The 25,726-nt window shown below is 44.7% G+C and overlaps 1 protein-coding gene across 1 annotated transcript in view; it reads right to left on the bottom strand.

Annotated features, from left to right (window-relative positions):
• Window positions 1-22,039, bottom strand: part of LOC143747051 (tripartite motif-containing protein 16-like) — a 31,135-nt gene extending 9,096 nt beyond the window's left edge. The window contains exons 1-5 of the mRNA XM_077239506.1: window positions 21,465-22,039; window positions 20,175-20,274; window positions 19,854-20,087; window positions 17,837-17,990; window positions 17,638-17,685 (exon numbers count right to left, since the gene is read on the bottom strand). Of these exons, the coding sequence (XP_077095621.1) occupies window positions 17,638-17,685; window positions 17,837-17,990; window positions 19,854-20,087; window positions 20,175-20,274; window positions 21,465-22,039 (1,111 nt within the window). The remainder of the gene's footprint in view (window positions 1-17,637; window positions 17,686-17,836; window positions 17,991-19,853; window positions 20,088-20,174; window positions 20,275-21,464) is intronic.
• Between the last annotated feature and the right edge of the window lie 3,687 nt (window positions 22,040-25,726).

The raw sequence follows: 25,726 nt of genomic DNA, 5'->3' as shown, positions 1-25,726 counted from the left end.
GTGTCATGTCATGATTATGAAGGTGTCATGTCAGTCTTATGCACACCCCTTCAAGTAAAGTGTTACAGAATATTTTGTCTCTTTCTATACTGATACTTTTTCTTCGTATTTCTAAATTAATCAGGGGCAATGCTGAGATACGTACAAGGAGCACATGACCAAGAGGAAGATACAGACAACGAGCAACCATCTACAAGCGGTTCAGGCACACATCAACCCCAGCCGGCCAGCAGGTCTGTAGACTCCACAATAGTACCAAGCCCTCATCAACCACCCTCAACCAGCAGTTTAGGGACAGATACACAGCAGAGAACCACCACCTCTGTAAGCACAAGTCCTGTCATTGAGAGTCCATCAGCAGGTGACAATGTAGAGACCTGTGTGCCCCCTCCAACTGATCCTGCTCTTTGGCCGTCACAGGTTTTAGACGCGAATCGTGTTGAAATAGTACGAAGAGGCCCATTTAAAGTCCCATCAGACTTTATTTTTCCAAGGGGACTAGATGGCAGGGCATTTCATAGTAGCCTACAATTCAAAACGCTCTCAAATGGAGAGAAAATCGTGAGAAGTTGGCTTGTTTATTCGCAACAGAACAATGCTGTGTTCTGTTTTGCGTGTAAGCTTTTCAGTTTGAAAACTATAAAGCTGACTGCAGAGGGCCACAGTGACTGGTCCAACATAAACAGTAGTTTGAGGAGTCATGAATGTAGCCCAGACCATGCCCAGTGCATGTTTAAATGGAGAGAACTGGACATGCGTTTACAGACAAATATGACAATAGACCACCAGGAACTGACATTGCTGGAGGCAGAAAAAAGAAGGTGGCGAGATGTTCTCAAAGGCTTACTTGCAATAACCCTATCTCTTGCCTCAAGGAATTTGTCATTTAGAGGCTCTTCACAGTGTCTTTATGAGCCAGACAATGGCAACTTCTTAAAGGAAGTGGAGCTTTTAGGCAATTTTGATCCCGTGATGGAGAACCACCTGGCCAAGATAACCGATGAAAGCTCCCGAACGCATTATCTTGGACAGCAGACACAAAATGAACTGATCCAGATCATCTCCACCAAAACATTACAAACAATCCAGACAAAGATTCAGGAAGCGAAATATTTCTCCATTATTCTTGACTGTACACCTGATATAAGCCACAAGGAACAAATGTCCCTCATCGTGCGCATTGTTGATTTGGTGCCAAAGCCAAATATCAAGGAGTATTTCCTTGGGTATATGGAGGTGGTTGAAACAACTGGCCTGAACCTGTCTACTGTCCTTCTAGACAAGTTGAAGGAACTCGACATTCCTTTTGATAATTGCCGTGGACAGGCCTATGACAATGGAGCAAACATGAAGGGGAAAAAGCAAGGAGTTCAGGCCCGACTGCTACAATTTAATTAGAGGGCATTGTTTGTTCCTTGCGCAGCTCATTCGATTAATCTTGTCATAGCTGATGCTGCCAAGTCGTCCAGGGAGGCCACTGGCTTTTTTGGCTATTTGCAGAAGCTATTTTGTTTCTTCTCAGGAGCTACACAGCGATGGAGCATCTTGAAAAAACACGTCAACCTGACTGTGAAATCATGGAGTGATGTGAGGTGGGAGAGCAGGCTTAAGAGTGTCACAGCTGCCAGAAGCCAAATTAAAGAAATCAGAAATGCGCTCATCGAGGCTAGGGAAACTGTCAATGACTCAGTCGCAAAAATAGAGGCTCAAGCCCTGGCAGAAGAGGTGGCCTCTTTTAGATTTCTGATCTGTTCTGTTGTCTGGTGTGAAATTCTTACGACCACTAACCAAGTAAACAAGCTCCTGCAGACTAGTTCAATGCAGCTTGACATTGCTGTCAGGCTCATTGACAATGCCATAACGTTCCTCTCCAGATACAGGCACTCTGGGTTTGCTGAAGCAGTGTCAACTGCCAAGGACCTTTGCGAGGCCTTGAACATAGAGCCAGAGCTCAAGGAGAAAAGGCTCAGGAACACAAAAAGGCAGTTTGCATATGAGACTGCTGACGAGCCCTTCAGTGATGCCCTCAAAAGGCTTGAGGTAACATTTTTCAATAGTGTCGTGGACTCAGCTTTGATGTCACTGCAGGAGCGTTTTGAGACCATGACCCAGGTCAGAGACAAATTTGGAGTGCTGCTTGAGTTCAGCAACGGAATGTCCAAGGAGGACTTACAAAAAAAATGCATGGAAGTGCAGAAGACACTGACTGAGAAAGGAAATTCTGATATTGATGGACTTGAGATGGTTCAGGAAATCATCAACCTTCCTCAATTGTCACCACAGACAACTGCCTTGGAGTTGCTCACATTTCTCCATGAGAATTGCCTACAAGAGGTGTATCCAAATCTATGGGTTGCTCTTAGAATTGCATTAACTCTCCCTGTTACAGTTGCCTCAGCTGAGCGAAGCTTTTCAAAACTAAAGCTTATTAAAACATACTTGCGTTCAACAATGGGGCAGGAACGTCTAAGTGGTCTTGCTGTCATCAGCATCAATGGTGAAGTGGCTCAGAAGCTGTCATATGATGACCTAATTAGTGATTTTGCAGCGAGGAAATGCAGACGTGTGCCCCTATAGAGCCTCCCAAAACTGGTGGAAATGCTTGATACAGAATAGCATTATGACTCTCTCAAAATGTATGTCTCTGGTTTATTTTGATAACATTTGGTCTAAGAAGATTTTGCACTTTACTTGAATGTGTGTTTTAGCTGTTCTACATAGTAGGCTATGTTTACTAAGTAAAGTTTAGACTTTTCATCCTCTTAATCTGTTTTATTTAAGAAGATTGACTGTTCTTGTTTGTACTTATTGATGATCATTTAATTTAATTTATTCAAAGTGACATTGAATTTGGGAAAAAACATATCTGGTTTATTTTGATACAGTTCTATACTGAAGAAAAGTTTGCACTTCCAAATGTGTAGTGTGTGTTGGCTATTCTACATAATATTTTTGCAAAGTCAGCAAAGCTGTGAAGATTTTACTTTCTCTTTTTAATGTTCTTAAGTATTATACTGTGATGCTGCTTTTGTATTATTGGCATTTAGTAATATATTTTTCAATAAAAAGTTAAAATGACAGAAACAAACGTTTATTTAATATTTATTTTTCTTGGGGGGCATCATCAAGGAATTATGCTTAGGGCACCAAAATGGCTAGCAGCGGCACTGTGCAGAAATGAAATGTAAATAAAGCGCTTAAACAATGTACTTGACAACTAAATATAGCAACATTTAACACACACTTGAGACATACTGAAATGGTGATGACGTCAACACAAAGGTCCGTCATCACAGTGTTAGTGTATGTGTATATTTGTATGCATGTGTATGTATGTATATATGTATATATATATATATATATATATATATATATGTGTATGTGCGTGTGTATATGGATATGTATGTATGTATGTATGTGTATATACTAGTGCTGTCAAACGATTAAAATATTTACTCGTGATTAATCGCATTTATGTCATAATTAACTCGCAATTAATCACACTATTTTATCTATTCTAAATTACCCTTATTTCTTCTTGTCCCATTATTTTTTCTCATTTTAATGCTCTTATCAACTTGGAAAAGTGGATCGGCTGTAAGTTTGTTCTTAGTTGTGGTATCTATGTGCACTGCTTCTGTCTGAAGTCATCCATTGTTGCCTGTCTTTGACGAGGGGCGCGGAGAATTCGCATCAGCTGTGTGCTTGGCCATCAAGTGGTATTTCAGACTGGACGTCCTCCGATGCAGGGTATTCAAGTGTCACGCATTGAGCGTCACAGTCACTCATTTCGGTCTTTTGTCACACACTCCCGCCACACATTGTATTTCTCACGCAGAAAAACTATTTATAATACATTTAATATGCCGCAGCGCACAAAATTTCTCTGGTCGCGCCGCTCTCACTGTGGAGCCGTCAGGAATCAAGCGCGTCTCCTCTGGTGTTGTTAGTCGAGCTACACAATAGCCAATCAGAAAATAGCACTATTGTATCTGGGTAAGATTTAACGCAACAACCAATGAAAAAAAATTAAAATTGTCATGAAACAACCCACTCAACCCAACGTAACGTTAGCCCACTACTCTTTGGCCGGCTCGCAAGCCCAAACAAGTGTGTGCGACGTGCCTGTTGTTTTGTTTCCGGTCTAGCTAGATCTGGTGTGGTGTTGTAGTTTTTCTAACATTACTAGTTGTATTTATTATGTCTATGGTTGCAACAGCATGTGTAAAAAAACGACAAAGTTTGCTAGGCCAAAAAGAACGTTAATTGCGCGATAAAAAAATTTACACCGTTAAAATGGGTTTGAGTTAACGCCGTTAATAACGCGTTTAACTGACAGCACTAGAATATACATTTTGTATATATATTTTTTACTCTATGCTGCTATTTGGAGAGGATTGCTCCAACAGAATTTTGTTGTATCACATACAATGACAATAAAGATCTATCTATCTATCTATTGTGATTGTGTTTGCTGGTCATGTGCTCTTCTTTCTGTTTTGTTTAGTGTGAGCACATGGCTTGTCATGTCTGTCTTTGTATCATGTGCTCGCATGTCTATTGTCTAACACCGCCCATCTTGTTATCTGATTATTGGTTCATTTGCCCCATCTGTCCTTAACTTAAAACTTAAATCTATTAATTTGGTTTAAAAAAAAAAAACATTACTTGTTTAAAATAACTTGTATTAGTCTTGTTGTACAGGGGTGTATTCCAGAAAACAAGGTTATCTTACCATCAAACATACCCTGAACTCTCGGTTGATTATACCAAAGCTTGCTTACTCGAGGTATGCTGGGTCCAAAAACGCGTCCGGGAGTAAGTTCATCCAAATTAGAGTATGTTCTTCTCAAAAAAGCGACGAGTCACCATGGAAATGGATGCTAAGAAAGTACTTACTAAAGTTCAGGTTAAAGTGAGTTCAGGTTCAGCAGTTAGCAAAGCCATTGAACTCCAAGCTTGTGTCTGTGGCTGGAGCAAGGCGACAACGGTCAGGGGTTTGAAGATTCATCAAGGGAAAATGAAATGCTTGAGGGAGAAGGGACAAGGGCCTCGCATTGATCAGTACTTTTTACGGAGTCAGTCAAGTCAGGCGAATGAAATCCAGCGACAGGAAGCAAACCACAGTTCGCAGGATATCAGCACCCCTGTCATAGAGGAGATGAGGGTTTGCACAGTTAGTGATGAACACATTTATTCTTGTGAACCCGGTCAGACTAACCAGCATAGGAGAGAAAAGAACCTCAACGGGCATAGGCCTGGAGTAAGATGGCCAAGAGCTAGTGAGAAAACTGCATGGGACACGGTAAACACAGATCTATGCTTTGCATTGGAAAGATTAACTGGTACAGTTGAAAAGAAGCTGGATAAATTTGGGGACATCATTTACGCATATGGAAGTGAGAGGTTTGGTGTGGAAAAAAGGAAGGAAAAAGTACAAACTACTCCTGGATTGTCTAGACGGCAGCAGAAAATTGAAGGGTTAGTTAGAGAAAGGAGACAGCTGAGGAAGCAATGGAAAAGAGCGGAACAAAGTCAGAAGGAGGGACTCAATCTCTTACAAAGGGCCATAAAAGATAAGCTTGCAACATTACGCAGAGCTGAGCGCCTACGGAAACGCTACAAAAAGAAGGAACGTGCGAGGGCTAATTTCTATAAAGATCCATTCAAATTCATAAAGAAGTTATTCACCAGTGAGAAGAATGGCACTTTAAAAGCATCTAGGGTTGAGCTAGAGAGATATTTGGAGGAAACGCATACAGATGCAAAAAGGCATGAGCCTATGTCAATTCCGTCAGACATCCCACCTGTCAATCCACCAGAATACCAAATGGAGGTATGTGCACCTAAGTGGAAAGAGATAGAGCAGGTTGTGAGAAAGGCTGGGCTTCATCATCTCCAGGGCCTAATGGAGTTCCGTACAGAGTGTACAAGAGTGCTTCAGGAGTTCTAAGGATTCTGTGGAAATTGATAAAAGTGGCTTGGGAAAAGCAGGTTGTACCTAGATCATGGCGCCGAGCAGGGGGAGTCTTTATACCCAAAGAAAAAGATGCTACAAGCATCAGTCAGTTTCGCCCTATTTCACTATTAAACGTCGAAGGCAAAATTTTCTTCAGCATTATTGCTCAGAGATTGTCAACCTACCTATTAAAGAATGGCTTCATTGACACTTCAGTTCAAAAAGCGGGCATTCCAGGATTCTCAGGATGCTTAGAACATATCAGTGTTATCTGGCAACGAATACAATCAGCTAAAAAGGAGAGGAAGGAGCTCCATGTGACATTCCTGGATTTGGCTAATGCATATGGTTCAGTGCCACATGAGCTTCTTTGGGCATCATTTGATTTTTTCAGGGTACCGATGTCGATAACAAATTTAGTGAAAGCCTATTTTGGAGATTTGCAATTTAGTTTCTCAACTCCAGAATTCAGCACTACATGGCAATGCTTAGAGGTTGGAATAATGGCAGGATGCACCATTTCTCCACTGGCTTTTACCATGGCAATGGAAGTAATCATTAGGGCATCAAAATGGGTAGTAGGAGGAGAGCGCTTGGCTTCTGGGATGCGACTACCACCAATCAGAGCATACATGGATGACATGCCAACCATGACTACAACGGTAGCCTGCACTAATCGGTTATTGGGGAAGTTAACAGATAATATTGAATGGGCACGAATGCAATTTAAGCCCTCTAAATCAAGGAGCATCTCAATAGTTAAAGGCAAGGTAGTAGATAAAATATTCTTCATTAATGGTGAGGCAATACCAACAGTTTCTCAGAAGCCAGTGAAGAGTCTAGGGAGATGGTACGATGGGGATCTAAAGGACACAGTTCGAGTGGGAGAAGTTAGACGACAAGTCAAGTCAAGTCAAGTCACCTTTATTTATATAGCGCTTTTTACAATACAGATTGTATCAAAGCAGCTTCACAGTGATAACATGAAAATAATATAACAGAGTTTGTTTCTAAAAGAAAATTGAGTCAACGTCCACCTTAAGCAAGGCAGATCAATAATATTATTGAATATTATTCAGACAAGCAGTGGAAGGGTTGAAGAGCATAAACAGCTGTGCTCTACCAGGCAAACTAAAACTCTGGTGCTTTCAGTTTGGTCTACTGCCAAGGTTGCTGTGGCCACTGACTGTGTACGAGGTTTCTTTGACAACAGTGGATAAGCTGGAAGCGTTAATAAGTTCATACATCAGGAAATGGTTGGGAGTTCCACGCTGCCTCAGCAGAGTGGGACTTTATAGTAAAGGAGTATTGCAGCTGCCAGTCTCTGCTTTAACCGAGGAGTTTAAGTGTGCCAAGGTCAGACTGGAAATGACTTTAGCAGAGTCACGCGACAAATGTGTAAGGGAGGCAGCCCCTGTGGTAAAAACTGGTAGAAAGTGGTCAGCAAAGAAATCTGTAGTAGAGGCAAAGGCTGACCTTCAAATTGGGGATATCGTGGGACAGGTACAGCATGGAAGAGGGGGTTTTGGGCTCAGTTTAGCTCCTCCTAAATGGCACAAGGCAGGCCCAGCTCAAAGGAGGAAGCTGGTAGTCAACGAGGTGCGAAAGCAGGAGGAGAGGATGAGATGTATAAAGGCCATTTCCCAGGCCAAACAGGGAGAGTGGATGAGATGGGAGAGTGTGGAACAACGAAAAATGGGCTGGCAAGACCTTTGGTCAATGGAAGAGAGTAGGATCAGTTTCCTTATTAGGTCAACATATGATGTTCTCCCATCACCGCAGAACCTAAACCTCTGGGTAGGAGAGGATCCCTCTTGTCCTTTATGTTCATCACCTGCCACATTAAGGCACATTTTGACAGGATGTAAGGTGGCTCTTAGCCAAGGTCGGTTTACTTGGTGCCATGACCAAGTATTGCCATGTTTGGCTTTAGCATTGGAAGGCAAGCGTAGTATGACCAATAAGTTGCCGCCTGTTCTAGCAAAACATTACACGCAGAAGACAATATTCCTCCGCCCAGGCGAGCAACCACCAAGAAAAGGTGCTAACACCAATTCTCGCCCAGGACAACTGGAAGCTGCTAGGGACTGGAAGATGCTGGCTGATCTTGATCAAACCTGAGATTGCCACCACTAACCTACGACCAGATATTGTTTTGTGGTCTGGATCAGCACGCATTGTTCAACTGATAGAGTTAACAGTGCCATGGGAGGATGCGGTAGATGAGGCATATGAGAGGAAGAAATTGCGGTATGCTCATCTGGCCACTGAAGCAGAACAGCGAGGATGGAGAGTCCAGGTTTATCCAGTGGAAGTGGGTTGTCGAGGTTTTGTGGCACACTCTACAACCCGGTTCCTCAGAGACGTCGGATTCAGTGGTCAAGAGTTGCGTCGCACAGTAAAGAACTTATCTGAAGCAGCAGAAAGGAGCAGCAACTGGCTGTGGTTGAGACGGAAAGATTCTAGCTGGCTGAGTACAGGCCGCCATGCTACGGTTTCGTAGAATTATTGAAAACTTGAAGGGTGTTGGTTTATTTGTATAGGTTGTATAGTATTTACAGTCATTACGTTCCTGTGTATATTGCGTGAATGACGGGATGTTGGGCAGATATTGTGTTTTGCGGTAGGTGGTATGCCATACGGAACCGTTGCCACTGAAACTGCATATTAACGCACCAGTGGGGCTCGACAGCCTTAGTCAAACGGGTTGGCGCGTATGGTTGGGTTGCGGAGAGATTGTGAGATTGTGGTTAGGTCTCAGCAGCACTGTTGGTTTATTTGTAGAGGTTGTATAGTATTTACAGTCATTACGTTCCTCTGTATATTGCGTGAATGACGGGTGGTTGGGCAGATATTGTGAGCTGCGGTAGGTGGTATGCCATACGGAACCGTTGCCACTGAAACTGCATATTAACGCACCAGTGGGGCTCGACAGCCTTAGTCAAACGGGTTGGCGCGTATGGTTGGGTTGCGGAGAGATTGTGAGATTGTGGTTAGGTCTCAGCAGCACTGTTGGTTTATTTGTAGAGGTTGTATAGTATTTACAGTCATTACGTTCCTGTGTATATTGCGTGAATGACGGGTGGTTGGGCAGATATTGTGTTTTGCGGTAGGTGGTATGCCATACGGAACCGTTGCCACTGAAACTGCATATTAACGCACCAGTGGGGCTCGACAGCCTTAGTCAAACGGGTTGGCGCGTATGGTTGGGTTGCGGAGAGATTGTGAGATTGTGGTTAGGTCTCAGCAGCAAGAGGGAAGTAGAGGTCAGTAAGCTGGGCTGAGTTGAGTGGGGGACGGAGGGGGGTGACTCTGGGACGCCAGAGTCACTGTCGAGCCCTCTTGAGGTGTCGTGGGCTAGTCGACGAAACACTGAGGACGGAAGGTGCCCACTTGAAGACCCTAGAGATGTTCCCTACTCCGCTCAATCCAGAGGGTTGTTATGGGGGGACCGCACTGTGGTTGCAGCCGTTGTGTGTATTAACACCAGACAGAAGGAGATTCACGTCACCAGATGGAAAGAAGCGTAAATGGATGGAGAAGCATAGGTTACTGTAAAGCTACGTCTTAGTTGGTGTTTATCTTGGCGAAATCCGAGTACAAATCAGCATGAAGTTTTAACATCTACTCTCGTGTAATGGAAATCTACTTTCGTCTTATTTTGTTAAATGCTGACTTACATACTTAATGCATATCGCCACAATGCAATAATTTTTCAATGTTTTGACTTACCCTTAAGTAAATTAAGGGAATTTACTTACCCTTAAACATACCCGGGTATGTCACATAACCTGCTTTCTGGAATACACCCCAGACCTAAACTAATTGAGCGTAAAAGTTGTCCTTTAATTAAGTTCATTGAACAAACTATTTAGAATGTACACAATAATTTCAAATGATGACCTCTTAAAAATATTTTGTCACACAACACCATTTTCAGCAAAAAAGTTAAACTTTTTATGCATGTTGGCCGTTCATTAACACGTCCATAGAGTTTTGAGGGCCTGAAAATGCAAACTTTTGAAAAGTGCAAGGTTTTGAAAAAGATACCGTTTTCGTCACAAAAAACAGAATTTTTCAAAACTGTGACATCATTCACATGCATATCACGTGTTTTGTCTATAGGCGTGTAGCTTCTTTAAAAAGTGACATCGCCATCTACTGGCCTGGCATGAATAATACAGCGTTTTTAGTCATTTTCACGGATCCTTGTGAACGGAGATTTTTTTGTCAATGTTTTCATCTATACGTGAAAAACACAATGTAAATACTTTTCCATTTTAAGTTCATCGTTGTTGTGTAAACGTACCCTGAGACTAGTCTCTTCTCACTTGCTCATCCCGTATGTTACATATACCCCCAGTTTCACAGACAACACTTAAGCTAGTCCCAGACTAAAATGCATGTTTGAGCTGTTTTAACTGAAAGCAACTTGCCCTGAAATACTTTGAAATATGTCAGTGCCTAAAAAGGTACTTAAATACCTTTAAAAAGGCCTAATCCTGGCTTAATCTAAACCCTTTCTGTGAAACAATAATGACTCACATTAATAACAAATTTGAAATAATAATAAACATAATTGTCTTTAGCATGCGAGCAAGCTTTTGCTAGTTATTATATAAGACAGGAACTTTAATACATTAAGTTGGTTCATCAATTCTAGTCTGGTTCTAGTCTTGTTGTACAGACCTAAACTAATTGTGTGGAAAAGTTGCCCTTAATTTAATTAAGTTGAACAAACATTTTTTTTGACTGTGTAATAATTTCTCCAACTGCTTTTCAGCGAATGGTACTGGTAAACTTCACATAATTGAAGGAAGGATCAATGGGCAAATTTCTACTGCCATCTACCAGGATGATGAAGATGAGGGTGGACATTTCCGCAGGATAATGATCCTAAACACACAGCCAAGGAAACTCTCAATTGGTTTCAAAGAAAGAAAATAAAGATGCAAGAATAGCCCAGCCAATCACCTGACTTAAATCCCATTGAAAATCTATGGAAAGAACGTCCTGGTTGCGTATGCAACCCACCGTTCCCTGAAGGAGGGAACGGAGGACGTAGTCGACGGTCGACTGAAATGGGATCGCGCTAGAGAGCCTATCATCTTCGATTACTATTGAACGAGCCAATGGAATTTGGCGTGCGTGATTTGCATCACACACTCCGCCCCCGCGGCGCGGGTATAAATACGGAAGTGGATGCACGCACTAGTTGCTTTTCGCTGAGGAGTCGAGAGCAACCCGGGGTCAGCGGTGGTCCAGCGGTAGTGGCAAGGGGACTACGTCCTCCGTTCCCTCCTTCAGGGAACGGTGGGTTACATACGCAACCAGGACGTTCCCTTTCAATCGATAACGTCAGACGCAGTCGACGGTCGACTGAAATGGGATCACCCTTTGAACACGCCACTAACGCTGCCACCTTCCAGTGCCTAAACCAAAGCCTCCTGATGCCCCCGCAAATTTAAGGCGGGGAAGGACAGGGCTTAGGCCAGGGAAGTCACTGCTGTTCCTACAGGACCACTGGGAAAGCGTTCCCCGTACATTGGAAGGAAGGGACGCTGTGGAAGCCACATCCAACGCAGAGGGAGGTAACGTGGAGAATACACATATGAACTGGGCGGAAACCGGGCAGTCTAACATATGGAATGTCACTGGGGTGGCTCCAGCCTAAGACGGGGGAGACACACCGGACAGTGACGGCAGAGAGACTCTGCCGAGGGAAGACACGGGCTCGCCGCAGGGAGCCGTATCGTGGAAGAATACACATATGGGGTCGCCGTAGGGACCGCAACATATGGACCCAGCCTAACACAGGTTCCACACTGCTTACGAGTGGTAGGCCTAACACCAGACGTTCCGCACGTCCGACGTCGGAGGGGTGTGGAGGAACTCAACAGGATTCAATTTTAAGGGAACTCAACTGGAGTAGAAAGGCGCACGCATCCAGTCCATAGGAGGGGAATGGCGCAGCAAGCCGACACTTGAACCGGGCTCACGGTGAAACTGGCTTCATGAGAAGGGAGCCCACGGGAAGCAGCGGTTCAACTAGGTGTCGTCCAGCCCCCAACTCTAGAATCTGTTTAGCAAAGCATATCGTCAACGCCCAGGCTGAGCACTTTACACTCATCATAGAGGAGCTCAACACCTAAGTGGACATGTTGCATCTCGGATTTTTACCGAAATGAAGGCAAGCACTAAGTGCAACTTTGCATGGAAACAGCCTTCCCTCTGTGCTGAGTTCCAACAGATATTTGTAGAGCTGGTCTGATGTCTATGGCTTGCGTTCTGTACATGTCTCAGTGAACGGACAGAGAAGCCAGGGCTGGATATGCCTCCTCCAGGGCAGCGCTTGCAGGCTCACCACCTGCTCCTATTACGGGAGAGGTAGGAACCTTGGGCACAATCCGAGCCGGGGTCTCAGCTTGTGAGAGTTAGCCGGCCCAGACTCCAGGCACAATACGTTGACCGAAAGCGAGCAAGTCCCTAACCTCTAGTAGAGACCACGCGAGCAGGAGAACTGATATAACCGAATTTTTAACTCAATGCCTGAAGTGGCTCAGGGGCGGTCTCTGCAGTGCAGTCGCACCAGGGACAAGGCCCAAGAGGATAAAGAGGGACGCAAGGATTTACAAGACCTTGCTCCTCAGGAACCTGACGATCAGAACGTGCTTCTGCAACACGATGAGCGTCGTTTAAACACCGAGGCAACATCATTCTGAGGGTGAAGGAAAACAGCCTACTCCAAACCATTTTGCAGGAAAGAGAGCACTGAAGTGATCGAAAGCTTTCAGGATCTCCTCTGGAGAGAAGACGCACTCAACGACTAGGTTCCACTTCTAAATGCGTAAGCACGCTACCCCTTTCTAGGGGGTGCTTGCAGAAGTGATGGTAACTATCACATGCCTGTGATAGCCACCTGAACCTCCGCGTTCAGATGTAAGACCGCCCGGAATCCCCGGGGGAAGAACGCGGGTGCCATCGTGCCCCGTCCCTGAAAGAGTTTTCAGGGGAAGTCAGGCAGGCTGTCGATGGGAACCAGGTCTAGTTGGGCCAATAAGGGGCAACTATGAAGACCTGTTCCTCCTGACTGGCACGTAGGTGCAAGCGACGGGCGCAAAAAGACAGGAGCATTGCTCAACACAACATGTGAAGATCACTGGGCTTCAGGAGCATTTTCTGCTCAGCACTTGAGTGTGATAAGTTCACTGAGCTTCAGGAGCATTCCTGCTCAACACCTGAGTGTGATAAACTCACTGAGCTTCAGGAGCATTTCTGCTCAACACTTGAGTGCGAAGAACTTCACTGAGCACCAGGAGCATTTCTGCTCAGCACTGCGTGTGATGAATTCACTGAGCTACAGGAGCATTTCTGCTCAACACCTGAGTGTGACGAACTCACTGAGCTACAGGAGCATTGCTTCTCAACATCTGGGTGCGATGAACTTCACTGAGTTTCAGGAGCATATCTGCTCAACATGAAGTGCGATGATTTCACTGACTTGAGCAGGCGCAAGGCGACCATGAGTCGTAGGCGCTTTTAGAAGGCTCACTGGGGTTAAACGCATTTCTGCGGGCCCCTGGGGCAGCTGAAACCCATTGTTTGTCCAAGGGTAGTCCGCTCGGTTTACACAAACACTGGCGGGAAGATGAAACCGGGGGGGGGCGACTGAGCGGCCCCGGAATGGTCATGACCCAGCTGGACCCAGGGGATGGAGTCTCCACTTGCCCTGGCTATAACTGTCGTGAGGCTCGACGGCGGCACGATTGAGTAAAGCGGGAAGAGTGGAACAAAGCGTCCTCAGAAGCTTCTGACTCCAAGGAGGAGGCGACGGTTGAGTTGTGACATGCAAGGGAAGCTTGCGCAACGGTCGCAATGTCTAACAACTCGAGGCACGAATGCCCGTGTAGTCGGGGTTCGCCCAGGCCCCCGTTAAAACACGCCCTTTGTACATGGCCCCTCTGTTGAAGAGGGTTTGGCAGCAGACCGGGATGAACTATAGTCACACAGGGTGAGCTGCTCTGCCACGGTCACCTCGGGACTCGATCATGAAGCTAGCGCTGAAGCGGTCACATATGGAGGAAGCCAAAGGCTGCGACTACCATATATCCCAGGAGCCTCTGAAAGTTCTTTCAGTGGGACCCTTTCTCACTTCAACACCAGCTGAACACATTCTCATTGGAGAGACGTATTAGACCGAGTCCATCTCCAAAACTGAAAAAGAGATACTCAGCCCGTGGGCGAGATTACTATCTTCCAGTTGACCTGAAGACCCAACGGGCTCTGGAGCACTCGAGGGGAAGGACACTGTACTGATACTCCACCCTTACACGCCACACACAGGATGGCCTGCGGTGCGGAAGGTAGAGATCTAAAGCACATGTCTTTCAGGTCGGAGCTGCAGACCAATCTTGGGCCAAGATGGTCACAACCCACCACCTAGTAGCACGAAGAACGAGTTTACAACTGGCCTTCGTACCGGCTGGAGGAGCGGCTATAATCAATATCCTTCGCCAGCAGGATAAGATAAGCACGCACAAGTCAGGAGCACTGCTCCACACTCGGTGTGATGAATATCACTGAATTTTCAGGAGCACGTCTGCTCAACACCTAATGTGATGATTATCACTGACTTGAGCGGGGTAGCCGAGCCTGAGGTGGGGCAGCAAAGTAGAGATAGTGGTGTTAGTGTGCAGTGCAACACTTACCTGTCTCCACTAGCGGCAGGGGGGATGTGAGAAGGCGGATGACCGGGTCCTCGAACGCCCCAAGCTGCCTGCTGGCGACCAAGGGAAGCTGGGGGATGTAAGGCTATTACAGGGTCACACCGCCAGACTGGTCCACTTGGGACTCAGGAACAGAAAATTTGCTCTTTTTCTGAATATGTGGGTACCGCTGACCCCGTTTTTATAGGGGCCAGCGGCGGAACAGACCCACACATCACAAAAAACTCCAGCCGGCCCTCCAACCAGCCAGAGGGAGTGGATCGGCGACCACTCCCCGAGCAACTCCTCCATCCCTGAGAGCCCGTCCAGGTTCAGCGTTTCCTTTTGCGCTGATGCTTACCACCTGGCTTGGCAGCGCCTGGAGCAGGCTGGGCGCCCCTTCCGCGGCCGGCTCCACGCCGGAACCTGGGTGAAGGCTGCTGCGGTGGTCCGGCGGGAGCTGAGGCGGCTGTGGGCGGACGCCCTCGGCGACGAACAGGCGGAGGATCTGACCTCGGCGGGCGGGTGAAGGCAGCAGCGTCCCTTCAAGGCAGGATGTGCCGGATGGCCTCCGTCTGTTTCTGAGCTGTAGAGAACTGTTGGGCAAAGTTCTCCACAGCGTCGCCAAATAACCGAACCTGGGAAATGGGAGAGTCCAGGAACCGAACCTTGTCCCCTTCTCTCATATCGGCCAGGTTGAGCCAGAGATGGCACTCCTGGACCACAAGTGTGGGCATCGCCGAACCGACCGCGCGAGCTGCAACCTTCGTCGCCCGGAGGGCGAGGTCAGTTGCAGTGCGGAGCTCACCCATGAGCTCACGGTCCGAACTACCCTCATGCATGACATGAGTGCCTGGGCCTGGTGGACCTGGAGCAACGCCATGGCATGCAAAGAAGAAGCGGCTTGCCCACAAGCTTTGTAAGCCTTGCCCGTAAGAGCGGACGAGAACTTACAGGCTTTAGAGGGGTGACGAGGATCACCTCTCCAGGAAGCGACTGCCGTTGGGCAAAACTGCATCGCAAGGGCCCGCTCCACCGGAGGGATAGCCTCGTAACCCTTCACCGCTCCCCCATCAAGGGTAGTGAGGGGGGAGGAGCCACTCAGGCGGTTTCTGGCAGAGAAAGGTGCCATCCATGCCCTCGTAAGCTCCTCATGCACTTCAGGAAAGAAAGGAACCGGGGCGGCGGACTGAGAACCAGTACGGCTTGCCCCGATATACCAATCATCCAACCGAGACGGCTCGGGACACGGTGGAGGGTTCCACACGAGCCCTACCGCCTCGGCGGCCTTTTACAGCATAGCTGACATTTCTGGATCCCAGAGTTCAGCTCCCCCTCCGATGCTGCGATTGACATAGTATCCCCTGGAGGGGCCCCAAATGACACGGCTGGCCTGTCCATTACAGAGGGACCAGCGGGATCAATGGGGAGCTCCACCGGTTGCGGTGCGAAAGAGGAGTGAGGGACCCACGGGGCCTGGCCGGGCGGATTACCCCTCACTGTGATCCTCAGATCACCCAGCTTGGACGGCACCCCAGTCTTTCTCTGGGAAGGTAACCCAGAGGAAGAACAAGGGCGGGGCCCAGAGGTGGGGACTGCACCAACGCTTTTGACGAAGGCGAGTCTAGATCTCAACACCGAGATGGCCATGTTCCCGCAGTGAGAACATGACTCATCCACGAAAGCTTCCTCGGCATGCTGTAAGCCCAAACATGCGACACAACTTTCGTGACCGTCAGAGGGGGATAGCGCCAGACCGCACCCAGAAACGCACGGATGGAATGGCATCTTGAAAAAGACGCACTCACACCCGTGTTGCTCTTTTAGGAAATGGGACCGTCACCAGTGCCGGAGCACACAGGGAATGACCGCGGCAAACACTAAATAGTCTTTCAACCAACAGTGAAGCACTCACTTCTCGCCCTCTAACCAACCGTCAACACACAAACAAACAATAGAAATTTGATGTTGTTAAAACAGCAGTTGAGAGCTGAGAAGCTCGCAATCACCGCTGCACCACGCTGTAGAACACCAACACTGGAATGGTCTTCCCGCAAGAACACCGACACACTCGCTCATTGTATACAACAGCACTCTTCATAGACATCAAAGACGAACGGCTCCGAAGCGAAAGACAACTAGTGCGTGCATCCACTTCCGTATTTATACCCGCGCCGCGGGGGCGGAGTGTGTGATGCAAATCACGCACGCCAAATTCCATTGGCTCGTTCAATAGTAATCGAAGATGATAGGCTCTCTAGCGCGATCCCATTTCAGTCGACTACGTCTGACGTTATCGACTGAAAGGGAACTGAAGATCAAGATTCATAGAAGTGGCCCACGGAACCTTCAAGATTTGAAGACTGTTTGTGTGGAAGAATGGTCCAAAATCACAACAGAGCAATGTATGTGACTAGTTTCTCCATACAGGAGGCGTCTTGAAGCTGTCATTACCAACAACGGCTTTTGTACAAAGTATTTAATAAATATCAGTAAGCGTGTTCAGTACTTTTTCCTTGTGTCATTTCACATTATTACACATAACTTAATTTCTGAACATATTTGTTTTGGTTTCTTTGTATGTATAGATTACTTGTGTTGTTAACAACATCTAGTGAACATTTCATGTTAATAGCACCTTTGGAAATATATTTAATGAGAAAATGGTAAACGTGTTAAATAATTAATTCACCCGCTGAATGTATATTCCTTGGCCAGGGAAATTACAAATTCAAACTAATTACTGATTTATAGTGAATCAAGTTAAAAAAAAAAGCTACATTTTTTTCAGTGTAGCTGAACTCTTTATGTTCAATATATCATCAGTGTCTCAGTACAGTTCACCAGATATCCTGTGCAAATCATCATTTACATGATCAACTATAAAACTCTTCGGTCATGTTTTCTTTCACTTCTCCAGAAGAACATGAACACACTCAGAGAGTTTTTCTGCTTGTTTTCTTAGTGACTTACATTGTAGGAAGTCGTTCCTGATTCTGGGAACAATGTTGGAGAAAGTGACTGTGGAAATCAACAGACATGAAGAGTGTGATTATCATGTCAAGAGAAAATGATCCCTGCATCCGTTCCTAAGACATTTTTTAATATGATCTTCTACATGATCTGAGATGATGGAGGATGATTTCTGAGAGCAGAATCTCCAGGACTTTACCTCTGTCAGAGATTTTCTTCTTTTTGCAGAAATCCTCCAGTTTGTCTCTCAGCTTACGGACAGATTCTCTCACGCCATCAAAAGCGGAGAGAGAACTGAAGGGATTGTCATTTACGTCTGTAGATTCAGGAGGAGCTGAGAGAGACTGGAAACTCTACAGAAAACACAAATCAAAGCTCATCACCTCCACACTTCATCAATAACTGTCAGATTTGTGTGGCTTTGTGTGATCTTTAATAACACTTCTCAATCCTAGACTTCTCATTTTCATTATATGTCATTAGAGCTACAAATTCTAGCATTTGCCATTGACACTATATGTGAACTTTTTATGAAATCATGTGGATGATGAAGAATCTGCCAATAACATAAATTTAACAGATCAAGTACATCAATGGTGTTGACATTCAGGGCCGTTTCTAACTGGAGGGGGCGCCAATGAGTTGTTAACATGGTAACATAATGACACTGCATTTTTAGCAAAAACATCACAAGGTGAATTTTTGCAAAAATGCAAAGAACATTTAAAGGTAAGGTATGAGATGATGATCTAATTGCAGCATATGACACAGGTACTAAACCCAGGAACAGAAACCAAACTAGTATTTGTGTTCCGGATTCTCTGGCTCCACCTCTGACCTCCAAGCCCACGACTCCACCTAGGCCTGTTGACCCATCAGCTCCATGTTTGCTCTCTGCTCCTTCAGTTCGTAGTGGGACAGGGGCCACAACTCTAGGGCAATAAAGTCCATAGAGAGACTGATGGAGGAAGAGTCCACAGTGTCACCGGCGTTGGAGGAAGAGCCTGCATTGGAGTCGACAGAGGGAGGTGCCGGGGTGAAACCAGGAACCGACAGAGGCGGAGCTGGGAAAGGTGCAGACCCAGATGGAGCCGAAGTGCGAAGACCCAGGGCGACGCCACTGATCTGGAAGTTCAAGGCAGAGCCACAGGCTCCCGGGACTGAGGTGAAACTGGGGGCTTGAAAGAGCAAGTCAGATCCGATAGGATGAAGGAGGAACCGGAGGGAAGCAGGAGCCCTGTGGAGTCAAAGAGTTGGAAGTCCAGAAGTCTGTAGTGAAACCAGGGTAATGACTGACCAAGGTGGAGCCGGAGGGTGCATCTCGGATATTGACGAACCCTGCTGGAGCCAAAGGAGCTTGGAACCATTGTGGAGCCAATAGGTTGAAGGCTAGGCGTAACCAGCAGAGATGAAGGAGGGCCAGGGAACTATTCAGAACCAGAGAGTCCATTATGGCTAGTGGGACTAGTGAAGAAGGAGGGACCTCAAGGGTGGAAGCATGTGTGTGAGTCCATTACAGAATATGTAGGTCGATGAGTGCTAGCTCCAGGACCAGAGTATTAGGGATCCTCCTCCTCTTCACCCACTGTGAAGGGGGAACCACCGCTGGGGAGTACCGACCACACATACTCACAGAATAACCCTTGAGGGCCATCCCCAGGCAGGCACGCCACTGTCTGCTCTATGGGGCCGGCTTGATATAAGGCGCACAGGGAGTAATCTGGGTAGACCACCATGCAATCTAGATGGAGATACTGAAGGGTGCGATCCTCAAGGGAACACTCAAACAATTATGAAAATGCATATTCATTTAATCAGATTTTAAGATCATCTGAAGAATCTTTGGCCAAAATTACTCAATATTTGTACCATCAGTTTTACTATGATATAAGAATCAATATTTCGGTTAAAAAAAGTTAAAATGTTATGGAAGTTTTGAACTGTTGGTGGCACTAGTGGAGTTTAGCAGCTAAATATATCTTCCAGAAGAGTGAGCGCAAAAAAAAATAGTTTCCTAAGAGATTTCCAGAGCTGAACTGAATTTGATAGTGTCACTTTGAAAAGATGATCAGATTAGAGTCTGACTGATGATTACATCATAACCGAACACACAGATCAACACTTCAGTCAGCGGCACATTCTGCTCTCATGAAATGTTTCTCTGAGATTTTCATGCTCAAGTCCACTATGACTCTGTTCTTCGGGATCTCTGTTACCTGCAGGAAATGTATGTGGTCCTGTGTGTGTGAAAGCTGCTCCAGCTCAGCGTCTCTCCTCCTCAGATCATTGATCTCCTGCTCCAGTCGCTCCAGTCGTTCTTCAGCTCGACTCACTGCAGCCTTTTCCTGATCTCTGATCCGCTGTGTCGCCTCAGAGCGGCTTCTCTCAATGGAGCGGATGAGCTCAGTGAAGATCCTCTCGCTGTCCTCCACTGCTGTGTGTGCAGAGCGCTGTTAGGACACACATCACAATCACACAGTGAGCTTCAGTGAGTCCTGACTGAGACTTCTCAAACTTCTCTTCTTCTCCAGACTCACCTTATGAGACTCTACAGCCTCTCTCAGCTGCTGAAGATCTTTCTCTCTCTGCTGGATCCTCTGCTGGAACGACCTCTGTGTCTCCTTCAGGTGCTTCTGCAGCACAAACCAATAACAGAGATGCATTTTATACTGTCACTATATCATCATGAGAAGAGTTGAATCCAGTGACAGTAGAATTAATAACCAATGGCTGGAGGTTCAATCTCCTGAAGGGATGATTGATCAGTTTTACCACCATTGCACATGAATTTACAGGAAGCATAAGTTCTGTTTCACACTGCAAGCATAAGCATCATAAAAGTGAAACTGACACAGATGTAAAACTTCACAATGACAGAGTTTCTGCTCTATAACAGACTTGCGGCTCTATAAAGTTCAAATGGACTTATGGAGTCAGATTTATCGAACAATGTCAATTTTGTCAATGTCAATTTTTGTGTGGCACAATAAAAACATAACAATAAGACAATACAATACAATATAATTAATAAAAACACAATGCAATAAAACGTCCTCATTGATTATACGCCAACTCAAGAAAATGTGTTTTTAACTTAGATAAAAAATAAATAAAAGATAATGTAATGAAGTTGAAGATCGAATACAAAAGGGCAGAGCATTCCACAGTCTGAGAAAATTTAAACTTCGACTTCAGAATTCATAACAATCTCTGGTTGGCTACTGAGAAAGCGTGATCACTCCTGCATAATATTTTCCATTATTTTATGTTGACTAATTTAAGCCAGTTTTACCAAAGTTTGTGTTGATCAATGTTTATGGTGTATTTTCACCAAATATTTTGTTAAGCTAAATGTGAAGCACAAATATATGGGGGTAGAATTGTTGCATTAATCCAAATAAATAGATTATGATCCACAATGATTTACAAATGCACAGGAACCGATTCACAAATGCACAAAAAACGGTTCACAAATAAATGCCAGGCAGAGTTGTGTTCGTGGCATAAACAACATTTGTAAATATATTTTTTATTTGCAAATCTAATTCTATTTATTTGTGAGTTTTATAATTCCTTGTGAAACTCTTTACATTTATTTGTGGATCTTAATCAATTTATTTGTGAATTTGATATATTTTTGTGAATCTCTTTACATTTGGAATAATGCAACAATTCTACCCCCATACAAATACGCTCAGCAGTGAAAGTCCACTTACAGCTACTCTTCACTTCTGTGACGTCTGCAGTGTGAATGATGTTTCCTGATCATATGGGGCCAATATAAATAGTGTCAACATTATTTCATCAGTGTGTAGTTTCATTCCTGTTTCTCTGTCCTCTGTGCTGCAGCTGATACAGTGTCGTGGTTTTTATGTTCGTACATCGTACACAGCACACATATCAACTGCTGGTCAGTGCGACAGAAAACCTCAAGGAGTTTATCATGTGTTTGGCAGATCATCTCCTGCAGTCGTCCAGTGGCATCAGTCACTTTATGTGGTTTACGGGAGAAATATTCCTCATGACGGTCAAAATGAGACTGACAGTAAGACTCCAGACACACCAGACAGGATTTGACGGCTTTGTGTTTTCTTCCAGTACAGACGTCACACTCCACATCTCCAGCTCCAGCGTAACAGTCAGCAGGAAGTTTTGTCTTCTTCAGTTTCTCCACCAGTTCAGCCAGCATGGTGTTTTTAGCTAAAGCAGGTCTTGGACTGAAGGTCTGTCTGCACTGAGGGCAGCTGTAGACTCTCTTCTGATCCTCCTGATCCCAGCAGCCTGTAATACAGATCTTACAGTAACTGTGTCCACAGGGAATGGTCACTGGATCCTTCAGGAGTTCCAGACAAACTGAACACAGGAACTGATTCTGATCCACTGAAAATCTGGCTTCTGCCATTTTACTGCATGAGACACACAAACACACAACAGCTCAACTGCACTTCAGTTTCACTTTCCCTGTGATTCATGCTTCCTGGTTCTGTGTTTGAGTGACGTGTTCAAAACATATTTATGTTTATTTCTGTAAAAAAGATTCCTCATTCCTGGTACTTATTCATGTAGAGTTCAGTTTCAACCCCACACACCTGGAAGTTATTTTAAATGCAAAAAACTTTCTTAGTTGATTCAAGTTTGTTCAGTAACAGCTGGACTGAAACTCTGTTGTGTCTCCAGGAATATGAAGAGGAATCCTGCTGTAAAGTCACAGATCATAAACCGTCCAATAGATGTCAGTCTCAGATAGTCACTCAAAAACACAAGTTACTGAGAATCATGAATTCTGCATCCTTATTACTACACTTGTACGGCATTATGGCATTAAAAGTGAGTCCAGTTTCAGAGGTGAAAAGTAAGTAATTACAAATACTTTCAAATAATGTTTTATTCTTTCTTGAGTATAATTAAATTGTGGTACTTTTACTTTTACTTGAGTTAAATAAAAATAAAGTATTCAACTTAGCTACATTTATTTTCACCAAAAGTACAAAGTACTTTGACAAAGGTGCCGACGGAGCAACAGGGCGAGCTGGACCTTTTCAAACTACTGTGTGGATCCCTGCGCTTCAGCCGATAACAGACAGGTCTGACTCGGGTGCTAAAGTTCAGCTGGGGCTTCAAACCACACTTTGACGGTCAATCGCTGGTGCTTAAAATTTAAGTGAATGTAAGTGATCTATGCTCATATTCTGATTTTAAATCGTAATTTTGGTCACCCCTGAAATCAGTCAAACTATTGGATAATACCAGAACACTGAGCAGTCGAAGTAAATAGAAAACTCGGTTCAAAGAAGAACGGAGTTATTGCATGGATTGAGCAAGAACATAATGTTAGTGTCTAAAATGCATGCGCACAGCTCAGTTGAATGGTAAAGCTTGCCCTCATTAAAGGGTCATGAAACCCCAAAACACATTTTTTTCGATGTGAACAGATATGTACAGGCTGCACATGACTGAAAACACTCATAAGTTTATGAATAAGTGGGAATTGGTTATTTGTGCGTTTTTTAGAGCAATTTCGTTCTTCCGAAGTCGAAGCCACATCACGTGTGGAAGCGTGCTTTCGGAGTGTGTGATTGGCTGCCGGCACGATTGTGAAGTGAAGTGATCCTTCATCTGATCCCCAACTCAACCAGAGCGGCTGAGTCCGAGTCCATTTTCAAGAAACGGCTGAAGACGCATCTTTTTCGGCAACACTTGATCCATTAATACTACAGAATGAAATCAAAGATGGTCAAATCTTCTCTCTTCTTCAGGAAAATTGACTTGACTAAGAGAAGAGGGGCCAAGGATATGATGGGGCTGCAAACATGAGTGGAATGTACAAGTAATCCATCGTCCATTGTTTTATGCCCAACCGTCAAAATATATATTTTTTTAATTACTGAGAAAAGGTAATTGAAATTTGCTACACATGGTGAAGCGAATTACAAATGAGAACAATAAAAGCAGTTAAATTAACAATAGGACAACAATATGCAAGTGCTACGACCCTTCCCAGTTTAATCAAACGCAGTACCTGTATATATATTATTTTTATGTTTTATTTTTATAAAGATAATAGATATAGAATAGGAGATAAAGTGTGGTTGCTGATTTGCCAGTTAAATACCGATCAGCACTGCATGTGATACAGCTAGCAGCACTTTGCAAGGTATCTGATCTCAAGAGGTGTGGCTATCAAGGAGTACTTGGTCCTTTGCTACGAGACCTTCGCATTCTTGAAGAAGATGGCGTATTCATTGAGTGCCTTGGTCAGTCAGTCCGTGGCGCTGTTTTATGTCTTGTGTCTGATAATCTGGCAGCCCACTCATTGGCAGGCTTTATGCAATCCTTATTTGTAGATTCTGCAAGGCTAAACGAGACCAAATTCAGTCTCTCGAAGTCAAAGATGGTGAATTTAGTCCAAAGTCTAAAGCAAGTCATGACTGTGATGTGCAGGATGTTACACAAGAGGGTGGTCAAAGCCAGTGGCGTGTCAAAAGGGACTGTGTCTTGAGAGATAAGTTGCAGTATTTTCATACCATCACTGGTTTCCCACCTGATGTGCTGCATGATCTTTTTGAGGGTATTGAACCTGTTGAGTTGAACCTATGTATTAAGGAGATGATTCGGCTCAAATATTTTACTTGTATTTACGAGTATTGGAACTGGAAAATTGTGTCATTCCTGTACCAACACACAGACAAGATTGATAAACCACGACCTATTTCAAAGAATTTTGCTGCAAAGAGGACCATTGGTGGCAATGGCCACGAAAATAGCACATTGTTGAGACTACTCCCATTGATTGGTAACACAGTCCCTGAGGGAGATGGTGCTTGGACTGTATTGATGGATTTGAAAAATGTTGTGGAGCTTGTGCTGTCCCCAACATTTGATGACGCATCTATCCAGTATTTGCAGACTAAGATACAGACTCACAGACACATGCTTCAGGAGGTTTTCCCAGAGTTCACACTGCTCCCTAATCAGCATTATGTTGAACACTACCCAGATCTCATACAGTGTTTTGGGCCTCTTGTCCATATGTGGACTATGCGGTTTGAGGGCAAACACTGCTTTTTCAAGCGTGTAGTACATGACACACTAAACTTCAAGAATGTTTTAAAAACACTAGCGACTAGGCATCAGCACATGATGGCCTACTATCTCAGTGCACCATCATTCTTTAAACCACATCAGCAGACAACAAATGTCTCCTCTGTCTTGGTTTCAGAGCTTCCTGAGGTTGCAAAAGTAAACATTAAGCAAAAAACAGACAGCAACCTGATTTACAGCACATCAAAAATCATTATTGATGGTACTGATTATGATTTTGGGATGTTTGTATCTGTGGGGCAGGAGGGGGGACTGCCTCAGTTTAGCAAAATTCAGCAGATCCTCCTTTGTTAACAATGATGTCACTTTTCTTTGCCAAGGACACAAATCACACTACATTGAACACCTGAGATCATATGAACTTTAACCAGCCAATGTAACTGTCCACAGTGTATCAGAGCTCAATGACAACTCACCCCTCTCTGCATACAGTGTAGAAGGAAAATTGCTGTTGACGCCCAAACGATTCATACTGTTGCACTGAAAGTACATTTACATCTTGTGATTTAAAAAAATGCTAAGTAGTAGATCTTATATCATATTTTAAAGGACAACTCCGGCGCAAAATGAACCTTTGGTCTAATTACACATTGGTACATAGTCAACCGTTCTCTGAGATTTGTTTTCATCATTATCGAATGTAAAGAGTTTTATCTCTAAAAACTGTTTAGCTTATAACGCTAGTATGTAGGGCATAGAGTAATGAAAATAAAAATCGCTAGTTAATACCACTAACAAGACTCGAAATAGCCCAACACTAACACGGTAGCATAATGAGGGTCCCTACCTGCAAACTGAAGCATTGAGAACGTTGTAAGTGTCCAGACAGTTTAATAAGAAAATATTTTATAAAGACAGTCCACTTTGCTTATATAGGCAGGAGCCATCTTTGAAAAACAGTCTCAACCAGTCGAATCATGAACGCCGAGCCAAGTGCCATCCAGAAACGTGCCATCCAGAAACTTGCGCTCTGCAAGCGAATGTCGTC

Source organism: Siphateles boraxobius, unplaced genomic scaffold (genome assembly GCF_051911475.1).
Source record: "Siphateles boraxobius isolate OS27281-9 unplaced genomic scaffold, OSU_SipBor_1 100, whole genome shotgun sequence".
Classification (NCBI taxonomy): domain Eukaryota; kingdom Metazoa; phylum Chordata; class Actinopteri; order Cypriniformes; family Leuciscidae; genus Siphateles; species Siphateles boraxobius.
This window is presented reverse-complemented; position numbering and strand designations above follow the sequence as displayed.